The sequence below is a fragment of the Homarus americanus genome, unplaced genomic scaffold, assembly GCF_018991925.1.
Source record: "Homarus americanus isolate GMGI-L3 unplaced genomic scaffold, GMGI_Hamer_2.0 scaffold33468, whole genome shotgun sequence".
NCBI lineage: Eukaryota > Metazoa > Arthropoda > Malacostraca > Decapoda > Nephropidae > Homarus > Homarus americanus.
The window spans coordinates 1,085,347-1,103,011 of NW_024714177.1; the positions used below are offsets into that span (position 1 = coordinate 1,085,347).

The 17,665-nt window shown below is 46.5% G+C and overlaps 1 protein-coding gene across 4 annotated transcripts in view; it reads left to right on the plus strand.

Annotated features, from left to right (window-relative positions):
* Positions 1-17,665, plus strand: part of LOC121876391 — a 264,178-nt gene that overhangs the window by 134,649 nt on the left and 111,864 nt on the right. For all 4 annotated transcript variants that reach the window (XM_042381469.1, XM_042381475.1, XM_042381483.1 and 1 more), the window contains one exon: positions 11,623-11,919. In XM_042381469.1, coding sequence (XP_042237403.1) covers positions 11,623-11,919 — 297 coding nt within the window. The remainder of the gene's footprint in view (positions 1-11,622; positions 11,920-17,665) is intronic.

Here is a 17,665-nt window from a genome sequence, read left to right on the forward strand (position 1 = left end):
TGGTATTGTCTGGTGAAGGGCTGGAGGTATCGCGTCCTCAGATGAACACAGCCTCATGCTCTGTTAACGTGGGGGGGCTATAAGTAGGGGGTACCATTTTAGCAGTTGTCGGTTTCTCCATTAATATGGGAAATTGAGCGTGGTTCCTCCTTCAGGTGAGGTTGTGGTGGTGTGACAGGGTCCGTCATTGACACCCACCGGAAGTAGCCAGACCTCCGGAAGCCGTCCAGCCCACGCTAGTTTGGACGGCCGCTTTCGCACTATCAAAAATGGTTTGTCGGTCCGCAAGTTATGGTTGGGGGGTAGTTCACTGCCCCTCAGTATCTAGTCTGTGCTGTAAATATCGGTCATCGCCGCAGACTGTAGGTGCTTGTTACTGTTGTTGTTCAGTGAGTGTTGTTGTTTTCCCTGCGTGGGTTGTGTCCTGCCAGATGTGATGACAACTAATTCAGGAAAAAAAGACACGGGGAAAAAACTAACTATACCTAGCCTACGTGCAGTGCCACCATATATATATTGTGTTGTCAATGTGTACAAGTCATGTGACCTTATTTCCGTTCACCGATGACAACACATGGGGCTTTTTCCTGTTGTGAGCTGCATGTGGCCGGGACGTTTATACAGTGTCTAACTTCTGTGATTTCCCCTGAGTAAATACGTCCTTCAGTGATCAGTTAGAGATTACTTTTGTTTAATTGGTGATACATTGTCCTCTTGACGTAACGGGATTCAGGTGTTTGGTGATACCTGTCGTTAACGGTGGTGTAAATGTTGATCCATTAATCTGTTCCTCGTGTTGTTTCCCTTGATGCTTCTTGCTTGACGGTACAGCCTGACCACCTCCAGGCGACCACTTGATGAGGGAGGACGGCAACGACGAGACATTCGTACTGGATGTAAAGTAGAGGAAGAGGATATAAAATTAGACTCCTCTTTGATGTTATGACTGAGAGCCTCACGTTAAGGTTAGGTTAAGGGATGAAGGTATTAGTTGTTGTTGGCTGCTGAGGTGTGTTGTGACGGCACCCAATCACAACCATCACCCACCCTGGAGCTGCCCTATTAGCCTTGCCCTACTATGACGTACAGTATGGCCGGGTGATATTGACAGTAATCCTGGGATAACACGTCACACTGGGCATGTCCTTTACTATGGTTCGTATAAGTTCCCAGTGAATTAAAATCCCTAAAAGAGACTGGGGGAATCAAGGTTTGGTTAGGTGGTTTAACGTGGGAGGGTCGGTAACCATATACACTAGGGTGTGTCATAGGAGGGAAGATCAGCTAAAACTAATGGCCCATCACTTTTTTGGTAGATTTTAGTGTATATAAACAGAAAATAATTTCAGTTTCAATATTTTGCAACCTTTTGCTAGGTAAATTTTAGCGTGGGGCCCTGCCAGTACCGAGTGTGTTGAAGCTGGGGTGTGTGGGGCCCTGCCAGTACCGAGTGTGTTGAAGCTGGAGTGTGTGGGGCCCTGCCAGTACCGAGTGTGTTGAAGCTGGGGTGTGTGGGGCCCTGCCAGTACCGAGTGTGTTGAAGCTGGGGTGTGTGGGGCCCTGCCAGTACCGTGCATTACTCTCATGACATCAACGAGTTCACACACGGCTTGGCTGGTAAGAGGGGAAGTGATGAAACAAGTACAGACACGTAGCGAATTATTACTCGTGGGTTTAATTATGGGGAGGGAGGCGACAAGTCTACACACGAAAGACACTTGTTGAGAGAGAGAGAGAGAGAGACTCACCAGCACAAATCGAAACTCTGTCACTAAACCATTTTCCACCGCACGCTGAACTTCTAAACTGAGCACGACGAGACCAGCCGTGCGCGACACCAGAATGACATTTTAACACAAAGCTGTCCGTCTGATCCTGTAAATCTTCAGCCAGTTCGTTGTGCACCCAGCTTTGGACCACCTACTCGAGGGAGGGGGGGGGGGTCAATGGAGAAAGTTGTAGTCTGTTATTGTGCTTGAGTGAGTGTGAGTTATTTTGGTGGTGATGAGAAGTTAACTCGCTTGGATACATCACAATAACCTGAGAACAAGACGTGTGTGTGTGTGTCATGGTGGGGACTAGAACAAGTTTGTAGGTATATTCGTAAAACAGAGATGCCAAATACAGTGTTGTTCTTGGTCGTGTTCAGAAAGTGTTATACCCAAATGGTTTTCAATTTTCATGGAGAGAAAGTCGTCAGACGCCTTTAAGTATAAAAGAAGTACGAGTTGTTGGAGGTGAATGTTTCCCTGGCAGGAGATGTTATATGGAGGAAATTCAGCTTTCTCTGGAGGAAATTCATCTTTCTCTCGTGAAATCAGCTGGGGTGCCTAATATTCAGGTCATCCATTATTTGTGTTTAACTTAACATGATCAGGAACCTCACCACCACCACAGGATTAAGATAACACTGACGGAGGGACGAGGTTGAGGTCCCTGTAAGTAACGCCCCGTCAGTACCCTCACCTGCCGCCTCCTCCTCCTCCCATAAACTAACATAACAGGATTTAGCTGCCGTTTGTTTTGATTACTTGGTGTTAAATCTGTGGCTGCAAGGAGGAGGGTGGAGTATGTTAACCCGATATGTCGAGTATACTGAGGGATTTGAGAGGTTGGTGATTAACGGCAGGATATACTGGGGGTGTTAAGGGGGGATTAACCGCTCTTACGTTATTTGGGGTTAGCGTTAGGGTGGTTAATCTTGGGATGAAATAAGCTGGGGTGTCTAATCTTCACGTTAGTTACTTCTGAGACCTGAAATCAGTTTTGAGTGGTCTGGGGTAAAGGATGAGAGGCGTGTGTGTGTGTTGGGACTGGTGTGTGGGGGGGGGGTTTAATGTAGCTGTAATAGACGGACTTGGGGCCAGGAGCCGTTTATGGCAGCTGGATAATGATGGTAGGGCAGGGCCAGTCACGTCCCGACGCCACCCTCCTCTCCTACACCGCCTCCTGCTGCCTCCATACACCGCCTCCCACTCTAATGATGGAACAGTAGTAGAATGATTTAGAAGTGCAGACAGCCATCAGAAGTACAAACAACCATGGCAAGTACAAACAACCATGGCAAGTACAAACAACCATGGCAAGTACAAACAACCATGGCAAGTACAAACAACCATGGCAAGTACAAACAACCATGGCAAGTACAAACAACCATGGCAAGTACAAACAACCATGACTATAATATATAGCCTGTATCTCTTCCTCTTGACTCCCCGTTATTCTCGTGGTTTACTCGTGTCCTCAGTAACGTGTGTCTTAGTAGTTCACGTAATCGCCGGGGTGCTCGTCAAGGCAAAACACTTTAAATAAACGCGGTATTTTAAGCGTCATATTTAAAGCACGGAGACTGCCTGGGATAACTTTAAGTCTCAGTGGGGGGGCGATTAGTTGTGGTAATGCAAGGCGAGATAGTGGTAGAGAGTAGACTTGTAGGTGCTGTACAAGTAGAGATGTCTTAGGCTCCAGTAGAAGTTGTGGTCGTACAGTCAGCCAGGTAGTCACACTATCTTAGCCAGACTCCACCAGGGGTGTGGAGTCGTGTGTATCACCTGCTGGGGGGGCGTCCTTATCGGAACAACTGCAGCACCAAATCGTGTGTAATATATCAGTCCGCTAACTAATATACAACTTTACTATCAATCAGGACAAAACCTTTCTAGGGACGATATCGAGTCCCACTGAAAATTTTGTAATGTGATTTCCAGAGAGTCGAGGATCAGGTTATTGTGAATCTTGTTTACTTGTACAGGTTTGTGATTCTTCTACAGGGAAAACACGGCGTAAGTGAGAGCGTCAGGTTAATTGAGATTCCATATAAGTGTGTCAGGGGTAATTGAAGGACTCGTGTGGTTAGTGGTGTTGGAGTGAGTGAGGAGAACTGTGCACGCGAACACTGGTTGTGTGTGTGTGTGTGTGTAGGTCGGTTGATTCTCCAATACCCTGAAGGACGATAGAACTAAGACATTGATTAGTCTGAGGTAGGGAAAAAAAATTCCCAAAGAAGACAAGAACAGATTACTGAGAAGGAAGGTGTAGGGATAAAGGTTTTAGGTGAGGTATGACCATATGAGGGTGAAGGGAGGCTAATTAGGGTGGGTGGAGGAGACAGGTGGTGGAAGGGGGGGGGGGCCACAGGAGGAAAGGTCAGGGGGAGGAGGACTTTTCGGTATTAATTCTTCCATGACTGAATGTTTTTGTGTACTCGGTATAATGTGAAGGTGTTATATATGACTTTGTGACTGTATATGTCACCTGTTCACACCTTCAGCTCGGCCGTGGTCTGTGGTAATGGATAATAGTGTCAGGTAATGTTCAGAAGATTGCTAAGTTGATTACCTGTATATTTTTATCACCTTAGACAAAGATTGTTTTGTTTTTTTGGTCCTTAAAATTATTAGTGTATTGTGTTATTGTACTGTTGCGTGACGTCAGTATAGTATTGTGGCTTGAGTTACCACCAGAGGCACCACAACAATTGAGTGACGGTGGTGGGCACTCAAGTATAGTGATGACGTGGTTGAGGTACACTCACTCCCCCTTGTGGTTGGTGTATCCTGAGTGTCCTTATCTTTTATCTCTCCCGGGGATACCAGTGTGATGGTTACCGCCATGGGTGTGTTATCAAGGTGTTGTTATTGGTTATCTGGTAATGTTGTGTGTGTGTGGTCACGTGGCCTCTCCTCAGCCACTATAATGAATTGCTAAATTTTCTTCCATTTATGTAACTAACTATGGATGATATTATTTCACTGTTTACTTCGTTATAAAAGCTCTTGTCAATGGAGTCGTCGTCGTTATGAGACTAAGATCATACGTTTAGCTCAGTATGTAGTGTTTACGAGACCTCGTCTTTACAGCTGCTCGCGGTTGAGCTTTACTGGACGCGTTACCGTGGTTCTCTGGACTGATCAGGGTCTTGGGGCTACACGTCCTTGACAACTTCAGCAAGCAGGTGTACGTGGGAGTAATGTGTGTCCTTCATGGGCGGAAGCGTTGTTAATAATGTAACCCACCGGTACCGTGTACCCCCATCCTCCCCATTGCCTGTATACCCCCTCCCCCATCACCCGTGTACCCCCTCCCCCACCACCTGGGTAATAACGCCCCGCCACCTGGTGAGGGGAGAGGGAGGGAGGGGGGAAACACGGCCTCCAGCCCCCTCGTGACCAGCTTGACACTGACCCATCTCTTCTGGCAACTTTTTATCTTAATCGTGTAGAGCAAAACCCCGAACAAGACGTGAGTGTATCAGTAGCCTTATGTTGGGTCTCTTTCGTCGTCAGGTGAGATATATTTCGTTAACAGTACCTCGTTGGGTGTTTGCTCAGGTGGATCTCTTAGCAGTGTGTATGTTGTGGAGATGTCGGTGGTGGCGAGAGAGAACGGCTGACGTTTAGGTGGTATGGGTTGTGGCCTTGTGTGTGGTTGTGAGGATACCACAACATATGGCATGGAGACCTAACTTACTGTAGAATGAGGTGTCGATCGCACTCTCTCCTTACCCCAGTCACCTGATGGGGTAGCTGCAATGAATTGACTAAACATTAAAGGTTTTTGTTGAACACTTGAAGTTTAGTCGTCCAGGTGACATAAAGTGGATGTGGGTGGCCCAGCTAAAACTCTGAGTAACCAGAGGCCTTCTCGTGTCTCTCCCTGGGCTGTGGGTCACTAACAACACCCACCTTCACCACGCTCCCGGCACATGCAGTAGTAGGTTAAACACAGTCCTCTTAGGTCCCCGGGCAGCTCCTTGTAGCCCACGGGTCACCTTCCACCTAACTAACATCAATGACTTGCTGAACGCGGCCATGTGGGACACTACACCGCCCTGTACTGATGTTTGCCTCAACCTTAGACTTGCACTGATCCCGTAATAGTTAATTGAAGGTGTTGGGTTGTGTTACCTGTCTGTAAAGAAAGAATTTGGATCAGTATATTTTCCATTTGTTAACACTTGTACCGTTCCAGTAGGTATTTCATATCCATTCAATGTGTTTATATAAAGGAGGTGGCGAGGAGAGGTGGAGGTAGTTCTCCACCTCCTCTAGTCTTCTCATCTTTATCTGATTTATTTGAGAAGGTCTCCCACGGGTCTCTGCTGTGCGATTTTACAACAGGTTTACTGAATAGATTTTGTTTTACGTGGCGTTGTAGTGTAGATTATGATTTGTTTAAAGTATTTGTTTATTTATCTAAACCTGGTGGTGTGGTCAGCTGGGTCTTAAGTGACAACAGACCGCGTCACTTGTCATATTAGCCTCGTGTTACTTAAGACAGTCATCCGCTGGCTGCTGGAGTGAGGATAAAGATCAAATTAGTGATGTAATTAAATTGCTCTCACTTCCTGGTGAGCGGTGGCCTCAGGCGGACAGCTGGACGCCCCCGCTGGTCGTGGTTCACCTGCCGGAGGCCCTAAATTGCGGGACTCCACCACCACGTACTTGCATATCGGTTAATCAGTGTTAGGACAGGTAGGTGGGAGGGAGTAGAGAGTGGAGTGGTTGTGAGCGTCGCCTTATTAGATAGTGGACTGGCCTTTTGCTTCGCTGAGGGGCCAGGTAAGGGCCAGGTACCCACATGGCCTTTTATGGTGTCTGCCCCCGCCGTCCTCCTCATGATATTCACGGCTCCTGACCCTCGGTACACACTGCCTCTACCACTCTCCTCACACCTGTCCTTCACACCTGTTCCTCACGCCTGTCTTTCGTAATGTAATGGAAGCTTTAACCAGTATATAATGACTACAGTGGTTAAAGCTCCTTCAAGACCGCCTTACATCAGTAGTTTCACCGAGGCAGTCTTCCTCTAGTAGTTCTGGTGTTTACAATAAGATACTCGTATGTAATTCAGGCCAACATTCTGGGCCAATGATCTGAAACTCGGCTGGTAATTGCCGAGTCATTTGCATAATTTGGTTTGTTGATGTTTTTAGTGGTTCCTGTTGGGGTACTGGTGGGGGGAGGTGATTACAAGGGCCTAGGGGGGATGGTGGCTCCTCCTGGGTTAGTAATAGGTTTCACGACCTTGGGGGAGGGGAACACACTGGTGAGGAACACACACACACAGCAACGGGGTGTGTCATCAGTGGTACTGTTTACTGTTAATCAGGGATGTTTCTCGGCCTTGTACTGGGGCCATTTAAAACCAGAATGAATGAGTGAATGAATCGTCAATTAATGAACACCTGTAACGAGGCATTATTTTCTCACCTTCAACGTCAGCAGCGAGGAATTAATATCTGTAAGGAAGTTAACGGTGGTGTGTGTGTGTGTGTGTGTGTGTGTGTGTGTGTGTGTGTGTGTGTGTGTGTGTGTGTGTGTGTGTGTGGCCTTGTTGCTGTGAGTGACAAAGACTGGCGACTGTCAGGGGAGGAATTTCATTTATATTCAGGAGGGCGACGGAGGAAGCCATTTTGGATTATCTTGGCCTGGGAGGTATGCAGGGGAGTGGTACATGATTACAGTCTTAGTGAGGGTCGTGGCTCTTGGGTCAGTACAGGGGAATGTATTTTCTTCAGTTGCTTCTGTCTCGTGTCAGGAGCCGATGATTCTACCCCCTGTACTGTGATGAGAGAGATTTGTTAGTAGTACCTGGAAGTCGGTAGTGTAGAATAGTAGAGAAGACGTGTGTGTGTGTGTGGTGGCCTTCAACAAGTCCTCAACGAACAACAGTGACGAGTTAAAGCACCACTGTTGAATCCTCTCCCTGCTGCTCCTGGGCGAGGTGCTGTACTTAAAAGAAAGAGCAATTAGTGGATGACCTGCCACTCGTGCGTGCGTGCGCTTAACAGTTCCTCAACAACCAAACAGCCACATTATCCGTAAATCCGACCCATGCACCCGACAGATTACAAGACCCGGTGAATTATGTAATGGGGCCGAGATTTACATTTCATGGCTTAAGTTTAGTCTGTAATCTTAAAAATAATGGAGCTTTACATAGACCACGTCAGCCACGCCTCATGTTACTGCTCACATCAACATTAATGAAGATATTTACGTTGAGGTCACTAGAAATATGGATATAATTCACCTGTATGAAAAAAGTCTAAATTAATTTCTTTAGACGTGACCAGAGTTAGTGTTTTTGTCGTATTAACCCCAAAGACATGTTGTTGAAAATATATACTGAGTACATCTACATATTAACCCCTTGAGTACGAGGACTTAACCCCCCAAAGTACTGTGGCATCGTATTCAAGAAGTTACGATGTCGTACTCTGGAGGGTCGTCGTACTTAGGCATTAGTGCATTCCGCGTAAAAGTTAACGTCGTCTCAGTCGCTGCCACACGTCACAACAACACTACACAACGGGACCATTAAACAAACCAGTTGTACATTTTGCACCAGACAGAATTGCAAGTAAAAGTGTATGTACAGTTTAGCGCTGAGTAGAGCAGAACGTGTGCGTGCAGACACTCCTCAGACAGACGACCCATCCCTAGCTGCAGGCGGTCTTCTGTAGGTGTTGGGTTACTGGATAATTACGACTAAGTAGCCTCGAAAGACATCTCTATTAGCCTTGGGAGTCACTAATAAGACTATGGGGAATCATTACGAGGTAGTCTTAGGGCCACAACTATAGCCTGGAGAGAGAGTGTTAGTTAGGTAGTCTGGTTATTCCCGTCAAGGTAGCCACTTCAACACCCGGGCTATACCACCACCTCGAGTGTTCTTCCACCGATCGTGTTTACATCCCACGCATGTCTGGGTCCTACTCCTCCCATAGTTTAGGGAGTGTGAGGGGCGTGGGTGACAGGTGGGAGGACATAGCTGCACACTCCCACGCCCTCGCCCTCCCAGCATCTTATCACGCGCCTCTTGCTTCATCCTCCCTCCCTCCTGACAGAAAACCAGATAAGTGGAGAGAGACGTGAGAGGTTGACCCCAGGTGATTATGGACTGTCGAGTCAAATTAAGTTAGTGTGTGTAAGCCATTAAGGTAATAAATGCGGTGATTAGGGGACAGGAGGTTATCAGGAAGGCCTAAGTGTTGGCGGTATGGTGTGGGGGGTGTAGTGGCCAGGGTGTATGGTGTTATCTGGGGAGAACATCTTAGTGGCCGGTGGTGAGTCACCCCGAGCGACCTGTCCGCCGCCGAAGCTTACCACCCACTTTGCTTCCCTCCCTCCCGCCCTCTCCATATGTTTGTCTGTGTGTTCTTGTCTCAGTGTTGCCTGTGTTTCTTTTCCTCGTGTGGCTGTACTTTCTTTTCTTCTGTGGGTCTTTTTCCTCCCCGTCTCTCTCTGTATTTGACGGCTTATCTGCCTTTCTCCTAGTCTGTCTCCGGCCACCTGCTTCCCTCCCTGTGTGTTCCTGTCTGCCTTTCTGCCTGCTTTGGCGGTATTGGCTTCCACCTGTCTGTCTCTTTTTATTGTGAATTGCGACCACACACACACACACACACACACACACACACACACACACACACACACACGAGCACAAGAAACGTGGCAACTTGTCTTGAGCAATGACTGCGAGTCGTCTGTTGTGTGCGGCGGCCACCAGGGGGAGAAAGTAGGAATTACTCTCAGGCGTGATAGTCAACAGTTCTCAGGTTGTTTAGGTCTGCCAATCACACCAGGGGGCCCGATGTCAGGTCCTGTCCTAACCTAACCTGGGTAGTAAGAGACCTGAGCTCAGTTTCAAAGTTGAATTTCCCTCAAAACTGATGAATTAAGAACGTCCCTAACTGGTTCTCCAATGTTAACCATCCACAGCGATATCAGATTAGCACTAAGACTCTTCCTCAGCTAAATAAATTCGTTTATTATCTGTTCGGGGATAAAATTTACACCGTTTCAGTACCTGGGTGATGTGGAGGTTACCTGAGATTTAAGGGCACTCGTTACCTGAGGCTCGGTAGTGGGACAATGGAAGGCGACAACACTGACTTATTGTATTAGGGTTTTGGATGCAGTCTTGGGACCATATTTAAAATAGTGAAGTCTTGTAGCTATTGTTCGTGTCTATAATTTAACATTGTAGTCATCAACACCTGTGGGTACAATTTATGAAGAATAGCTAACACCTGATATGAAATTTATGACGAGGTTTTCTACGTGTCTTAGTGTGAGTCAACAACACCTGTGGTAGGATTTATGAACAATGAGATGAAATTTTATGATAAGGTAAGATTCTCATCACCGCCTCTACGCCTCTGTCTCAAGTATTTATTTTTTGTGGTATTAATCGCTCTTGGCTTTGATTCCTTATGATCACTTTTTACAGGAATGTTTTTGTTGTTGTTTTTTTTCGTCACCTTGTTTTACGCCTCAGTGGACTGTTATGGTCCTTGGTGACGTGTGAGTTATGTTGCTTAAAGTTGTAGTAATGAAGTTGTTAATGAAAATAATAACTGAAATTAATTAAGAGTAGGTGTAACTATAATGCTAATTAAGAGAACTATAATACTAATAATAATACCTGAAATAACATTATATACAAAAAGCGGTGATAATATTTGTGGTGACGAGGAAGACCTGCTTGGTGAGTGAGAGTGGACGCGTGCGTGTGTGTGTGTGGGTGGGTGTGGGTGGGTGGGTGGGTGTGGGTGGGTGTGTGTGTGTCACGTGCTGTCTAGGGTCACCTCACTTCACTTTTATTGCTCCATTTATCAGGTCTGTTGATAGTGATAAATACGGTACTTGGGTTGGTTACTGTACTCTCTACCACAGGGGGAGTGGGGGGGTCAGGTCAGGTCATTCACTTCCTCATGATTGGTCGGTATAATTACTCTATGGCCCACGACGGTCTAGGTAGCCCAGCAAGTTATCAGAAGGGGTTTGATTAGGTATTGTATTATTGAATTTTAAAATACATTATATAAAAGGAAATCCTCTATTTTACATTGGTATTACCACACACACACGTCCATAGCCACACACACACACACACACACGCACACACACACACAAATGAACATTGACTTTCCAGGCGACAAGAATAAGTGTTCGGCAAATTACTTCTAATGGCGAAATATGAGGCAGTGGCCGGGTACAGCTGCGGTAAACATTGGCGAGGCGCTTTGAAAGTGTGTCAGGTAGCGGCAGGTGGGGAGAGGCAGCTGACTAATGACTGATGGCAGGTCACGTGGAGCCGCCAGGTACCACCGGAAAGGTTACTTTTGTGAGGAGCAGGAAGTAACACCAGTGGCCAGTGCTCTTGTTTTAGGCCGCAAGTTTTATATCACTGTGTGGTGGGCGGGGAGGCACGGGCGTCTCCCTTGTGTCGGGATAATAGAGGCGGGGAGACAACAATACAGTGTGGGGCTCAGTAACCAGGTCCAACCAATTATGGCCAACGACCCTAAAATCTGATGTTGTTTTGGTTTAATAATTCAGATTGTTTGTCTGGCGTTCATTAGACACCACAATGAAGGAAATAATCTTAATAGAAATGTTGACATATTTTTTATTCAATACTTCATAAGACACAAGCTGTACAGATGAAGATAATGAATAAATTATCGACCACATAGACCAGTCTTTTTCAGCCATTATCCAAGAATAACTTTAAGTGTTAATGTGAACTTGGTGTGGTGGTGGATGTTGTGTATTATGTCAAACATTTACCGCGTCTAACAACAGTTGAGTAACCTCGTGTCCTTCTCTTCCCCAGATCCTGCTAAAAGACATCGAGGCCCATGGACCAGTGTTAAAGAGCGTCCTTCGGCAGTACGAACGTATAGCCGCAGCAGCCGCCGCCACAGCACCCCCAGCTGCCGCAGACTGTGAGACCGCTGACACCCAGGACTCCGCCACCACCTCCAGACAACCGCAGCTTCGTCCACCTCGTCGGGGTACCAAGGACAACATCCCCCGCAAGGCTCGCTCCCTGGAGAAGCACTGGCACCAGATCTACCTGCGCTCCCTCGAGTGGCACTACTACCTGGAAGGCGTCATCTCCAACTTCAAGGTGAGTCAACCATTCTCAACGAGGGGATCTTAACTACAGAACTACATTGTTAACAGAAGATTGTACAAAACTACTTCGTTTCTGGTTATATGAGCAGTATGGATGAGTCAACACCTGTGATACAAGAAACTTCACCTGTTAAATAGGCATTACCTTAACCCGCCTCATTAACCTCCAGTGCAGTGAACTTAATTACCTTGTACGAATAATTGTCACCACGACTTTGGTCTTATCATCATTACCTGTAGAAAGTTAACCAAGTTTTTTGTTAACGTGTTGGATGAAGAAAGTTATTACTGGAGAAAGTTTTAACATAATGAACTAAAGAAATGGTCTGTGGTTGTTAGGCTGAGACGGGAGAGACCTTAGTTATTAATGTAACTATCAAATTAATTATTGGTTTTCTCCATACGACTCTGACTTCTTGTTGTGATTAAATATTGTGTTCTGACGTCATAATGTAAACAGTGTGGTGATGTCACGATGTAAACAGTAAATTTTGTGCTGACGTCACGATGTAAAATAAACATTGTGTTGACGTCACGATATAAACAGTAAACATTGTTGACGACACAATGTAAACAGTAAACATTGTGTGCTGACGTCATGTTGTAAACGGTAAACATTGTGTTGACGTCACGATATAAACAGTAAACATTGTGTGCTGACGTCATGTTGTAAACGGTAAACATTGTGTTGACGTCACGATGTAAACAGTAAACATTGTGTGCTGACGTCATGTTGTAAACGGTAAACATTGTGTTGACGTCACGATGTAAACAGTAAACATTGTGTGCTGACGTCATGTTGTAAACGGTAAACATTGTGTTGACTTCACGATGTAAACAGTAAACATTGTGTGCTGAAGTCACGATGTAAACAGTAAACATAATGTACTTTTCTAACTTTTTTCACACGAGAAAAAATTTAACATAGATGGGTTGGGATGGCACATGAAGCGACCAGTGAGAGGTGCCATGACTCACCCAGGGAAGGGGGGGGGTGGTAATATAACGATGACTTGTAGAACACACTCCTTTGTTGTCCTTCGGTTAGTGGCTCACCCCCTCCCCTTCCCTTCCCTCCTCTCTGTCGCTGCTCTGAATGTTCACTATTAATATCTCTCTCTCTCTCTCTCTCTCTGTAAATATTGGCTTAGTATAACACGTGTAAATCTCCTGCTTGGCTCAATATGGCATCCAATTAAGATTTCTGAAGCTTGATTGTGTTTAGGGGGAGATAAATTAAGCTGTATATACAACAGGTCTTTATTCCGTAGTCAAATATAAAGTGGTTTTATTCACTCACAAGTTTACGGGTTTTATAATAAGTTGTAATGGCCTTGTTGATTTATTACAGTGTTAATTTTATCACCTTGGTTAATATGAAGGGTAAGTATGGCGTGTGTTGAGATTTATTGGTAAATAAAGTTTGAAAATCTGATTAGAACCGTGTCGTAATATTGTGAAGGGGGGGGGGGGCGTATTGGTCATGCCTCACCATTATGAAGAAGACCCATTGGTACAGGCCGGAAAATTAGTCTAATTAGCGTACCGTAAAACAGGGTTAATCGGTGATGGTCGTATGTCAGCTCGGGACGGTGTTTGTCAGGGTGAGGGAGGGAGGGCGTGTGGTGCTGAGAGAGAGTGAGGGAAGGAAGGAAGGAAGGAAGGAGGGAAGGAAGGAAGGAGGGCGTGTGGTACGGAGAGGGAAGTGACCCAGCGATATATGGCTATGATTTCGTAGTTGTAGTCTCTCTCTCTCTCTCTCTCTCTCTCTCTCTCTCTCTCTCTCTCTCTCTCTCTCTCTGCCATTACAGCTGGAACCAATGAGGATTAGACCCCAATCCGTATTATGATGTACGGTTTGATTAGATCAGATTGGAGAGCCTCTTAGGACTGGCGGCCATTAAGCCAATCGCCATTACTACCATAGCTCAAGTGTGTGTGCTAACTCTCTTTCCCAATCACCTGTTGCTTTCTTACCTTCCTAATCACCTGTAGAATTACCCACCTTCCCGGTCACCTACCTGTTGCTTCCTCACCTCTATCTGTTACTACAGGAAATTGGTCACCTTGAAACTTCTCGCCTTCTCCGTCTACTGTCGTGGTTGAGGCCTACCTGTGGTGTAGCCGGTGGGTGTTGTGATTTAGGATGTCAGCGGATGTCGATGGGAGACTGGCATTAGCTGGACGTGTGAGTCGTGTTTGTAACTGTGAGGGGGTTGACGTGGGTGGTATTAGCTAGTAAAGGGGCGTGAGGGGCTGGCCTGGGTGGTTGGCGGGGGCAGGTGGGGGCTGAGGACGGGGAAGGTGAACATTCCTGACTGGCAGTTGGTCTTCCTCTGGTGTGAGGGCGGCGGCGGGCGGCTCATTACAGACACAGATAACACCGTCACACCTGCCACCCACACTACTTACTGCCTTACCTGTCATCCCACCTTACTTGTTTTCAGGGTCAACACACACACACACACACACACACCAGTAGCGTCATGATGCCCCGCTGTGGTTAAAAGAACTCCTCCCTTAGTGTGGGCGGCAATTGTCTTAATCATTACATCATGTTGAGGCGGGCGGCCAGAGGTGTCCCCGGCGCCACAACACTCCACCACTGTGAGTCACTGCTGCTTAGAAGGGGCGGGCGGGAGGGTGGGAAGGGGGTGGTGTAGGAGGGTCAGTGAAGTGCCTTATAAAGACTCTTGACTGAGGCAGTATTTATCCGCTGGGGGAGGAGGAGGAGGAGGAGGAGGAGGAGGAGGAGGGTGGTAGCTCCGTCTGCTTATAGAGGAGTCAACAGGAGTGGCAGCCATCTCTGAGCTTTGGATTATTACAGGGCGGGACATGAAGTGGTTATGAACACAGCTGGGGGAGAACGGTAAGGTCATGAGGCAAGGTGTGACGGGGTTGAGCTGAGCTGGACTGGGCTGGGAGGGGAGGTGGGTGTCTGTCTTCATGCTGGGACACTTATTTGCCCATCTGGTGTTACACGGGATGTTTATGATCATACAACCGTGAAACTCATACCCCCGATTAGTGTTTAAATATCCTCTGGTTGCTGAAAAATATCCATAACTTTGTATTACTGAGTTAACCTGTCAAAATATGTTACTGCAATATATCGGAGGTTGTACAAAGTGAAAGCTGATATTGGTGAGGTTAAGTCGGGGGGAGATGGTGAACCTGCAGGGAGTAATGTAAGTAGCCTCAGTAGACATACGTGCACAACACGTAAACAGAAGCAATAAAGGTATAGGAAGGTAAGAAGGACGATGAGCGGGGGGTGACAGAGCAGGAGTGTTATCGTCACCATCACCAGTAAGTAACGCTAAGTAACGGAGTCTTTCAGGGGAAGGACAGCTCTCCTGCTCAACTGGCCAGACTTACTCCGGTCCCATCAGCAGATAACACCTACTGACATATGATACCCGGGTTCCTCTTGCTTATACCCTTCCATCCCTTCCCCTCCCTCCGTCCCTCCCACCATACCTTTACCCTCACCCCAGCTAACCGCCCCACTTACCCCTCGCCTTTTCCCACCACCGGTACCTCTCGCCTCCCGCTCCCGTGTGTGCAATATGTCTCCTTTCCCACGAAGCTGCCAACACGCTCTTAGCCATCCTCAGTTCCGTGGTACTAGGCATGCCCCCCACCCCATCTCCCCTGACCTTGTTTTCCAGAACTAACCAAACACGTCCTACTGTCTTGGCTCCAACCTCCCCCAACCCCCCCTCACTTCTCCCCTTCCCCCTCACTTCTCCAGCAGCCATCAGTTTCCTCCCGAGCGCGCCAGCCAGCCACGCCAAGTCCTCTCTCTGCTCCAGCTATCAGACCCGTCGTCTCAGATACAAGTAATTTGAAGCTCAACATTTACTGGAGATGAGAGACTTGTGTTTCAATAGCCCCACAGCCTGAATGCTTCTCGGTGTGTGTTATCACGGATTTCTCTGGATATAGTGAGGATTCAGCACTCGTGTTCCTGCTGTTCTCATCATCCTCACTACATGTTAACAGTTTTGGGTACGTTTATGATCACTATCTTTGAGGGTGTTTCTTAAATGGGTTAATTTTTTGTATTTTTTAATAGATGATTTAGGAACACTACATCATGTCTATATTAGGGTAAAGTTAAACTACAGCAATGAGCAGACTTGACTCCACCAACAAGTAAACACACCATGACCTCCGATGACCTGAGACGTGGTTGTGACCTCGCACGTACTATCCGGTCGATGCCAGACGTGAGAGGAGGAGGGGCAGAGGGGGAGGGGAGATGAGTAGGTGGTACTGGCGTCTTCATGCCGGGGTAGTGGCGCTGTACACCATGGGAGTAGCCTAACCTCACTGTGTGGCTGAGAGACGTGTTTCAGAGTGTTTAAATCGGGGTTAGTGGCGCCGACACACTGTGAGATAAACAACACGGTGTGGAGTGGCCCTCTGTGTATCCTCGTCCTCGGGAGCTGGGATAGTGGCGCTGGTACACTGGCCGAATAATTTAAACCAAAGTTCTGCTCTATCAGTATCAAGAATTCATCTGTTTTAAAGGCTCAAGTTGTCATTCTAGTTTGTGCTGTGACTACCGGAGTAACAAAAAAATATTCACCATGTACTGTTTATTAATCCTTGGTGTGTTAGTTTAGAATTGAATATAAACCTTAACATCAAGCTTCAGTATTCAAGCTTTGGCGAGGAGCTAACAACAATATTTAAAGCTGGGTAAAAGAAATCGGAATTCCGTATACACAAAGGATCGATATAGTAAGAGGAGGAGGAAGACTGAGAGTAATTAACATGTATCTCACTGTGGTCAGGTCGCAGCCCAACCATGGAGAGCTCCTCGACTTTCACTCTGTTATGGATGCTTGACTGCAGCAGCCCGCGATGTTCCCTCACCACCAATCACTAGAAAGTTGAGGTTAGGTTAGGTTATTGTATTGATTTAACGTTACCTGGGTTTGTGTGGCGCTGGAAGTGGTGCAGAAATGAAGGTTAATGGTGTTGCATAATGTGGTATGGCTGGAGTGACCTCGTGTGTAGCCTGTGTGATGTTATTGACACTAGATGTAATTTGAGTCAGACACATGATCCTGGAGAGTAGATTTCATCCTTTCTCTCTCTCCCTGATGCAGTACCTCCCCTGATCTCACTCATGTTTGACCTTTTGACCCGCCCCTTGAGGTAAACTACCGAGCCTCCCGTCCGTCACCAACCAAAGGAATAAATTCTCTTGTCTCTCATATTTTTTTTATTGTTGTTGGATTAGTGGAATTATTAAATCTTCTTATGCGCTTAAAGACCTTAGTTGTTGAAGCGTAGTAATAACATCAACAGAATAATTGATTTTAATAGTTTATTTAGCCAGAATTTTATATAGATGATGGTTCACAACTATCAGGAGGATGGTGTATTGTTAGAGGGACCATTGTGTCACAGTTAGGAAGGAGTTTAAGGTTTCTCTCTTCTGGGGAATTCTGTCAATCAAGGTGTCAGTCATCCTCTTTGTCTGAGGGTTGGCGACCATGGCCCCCCGACGTTCCCCAATCGTCTTCGGGTTGTCTGTACCAATCGTCCCTGATTTGCGTCTCTGGCAGTTACCATCACTTGGTTTTGTAGGACAGATAATTCACTTATTGACTGTTTTACCGATTTCTTAATATTTGTCGTGGTAATTGGAGATTTTAGGTTTTATGATGGAGGTTAGTGAGCAGTAGAGGTTGATTAGATGACTGAGGAACTGTGGAGGTGCA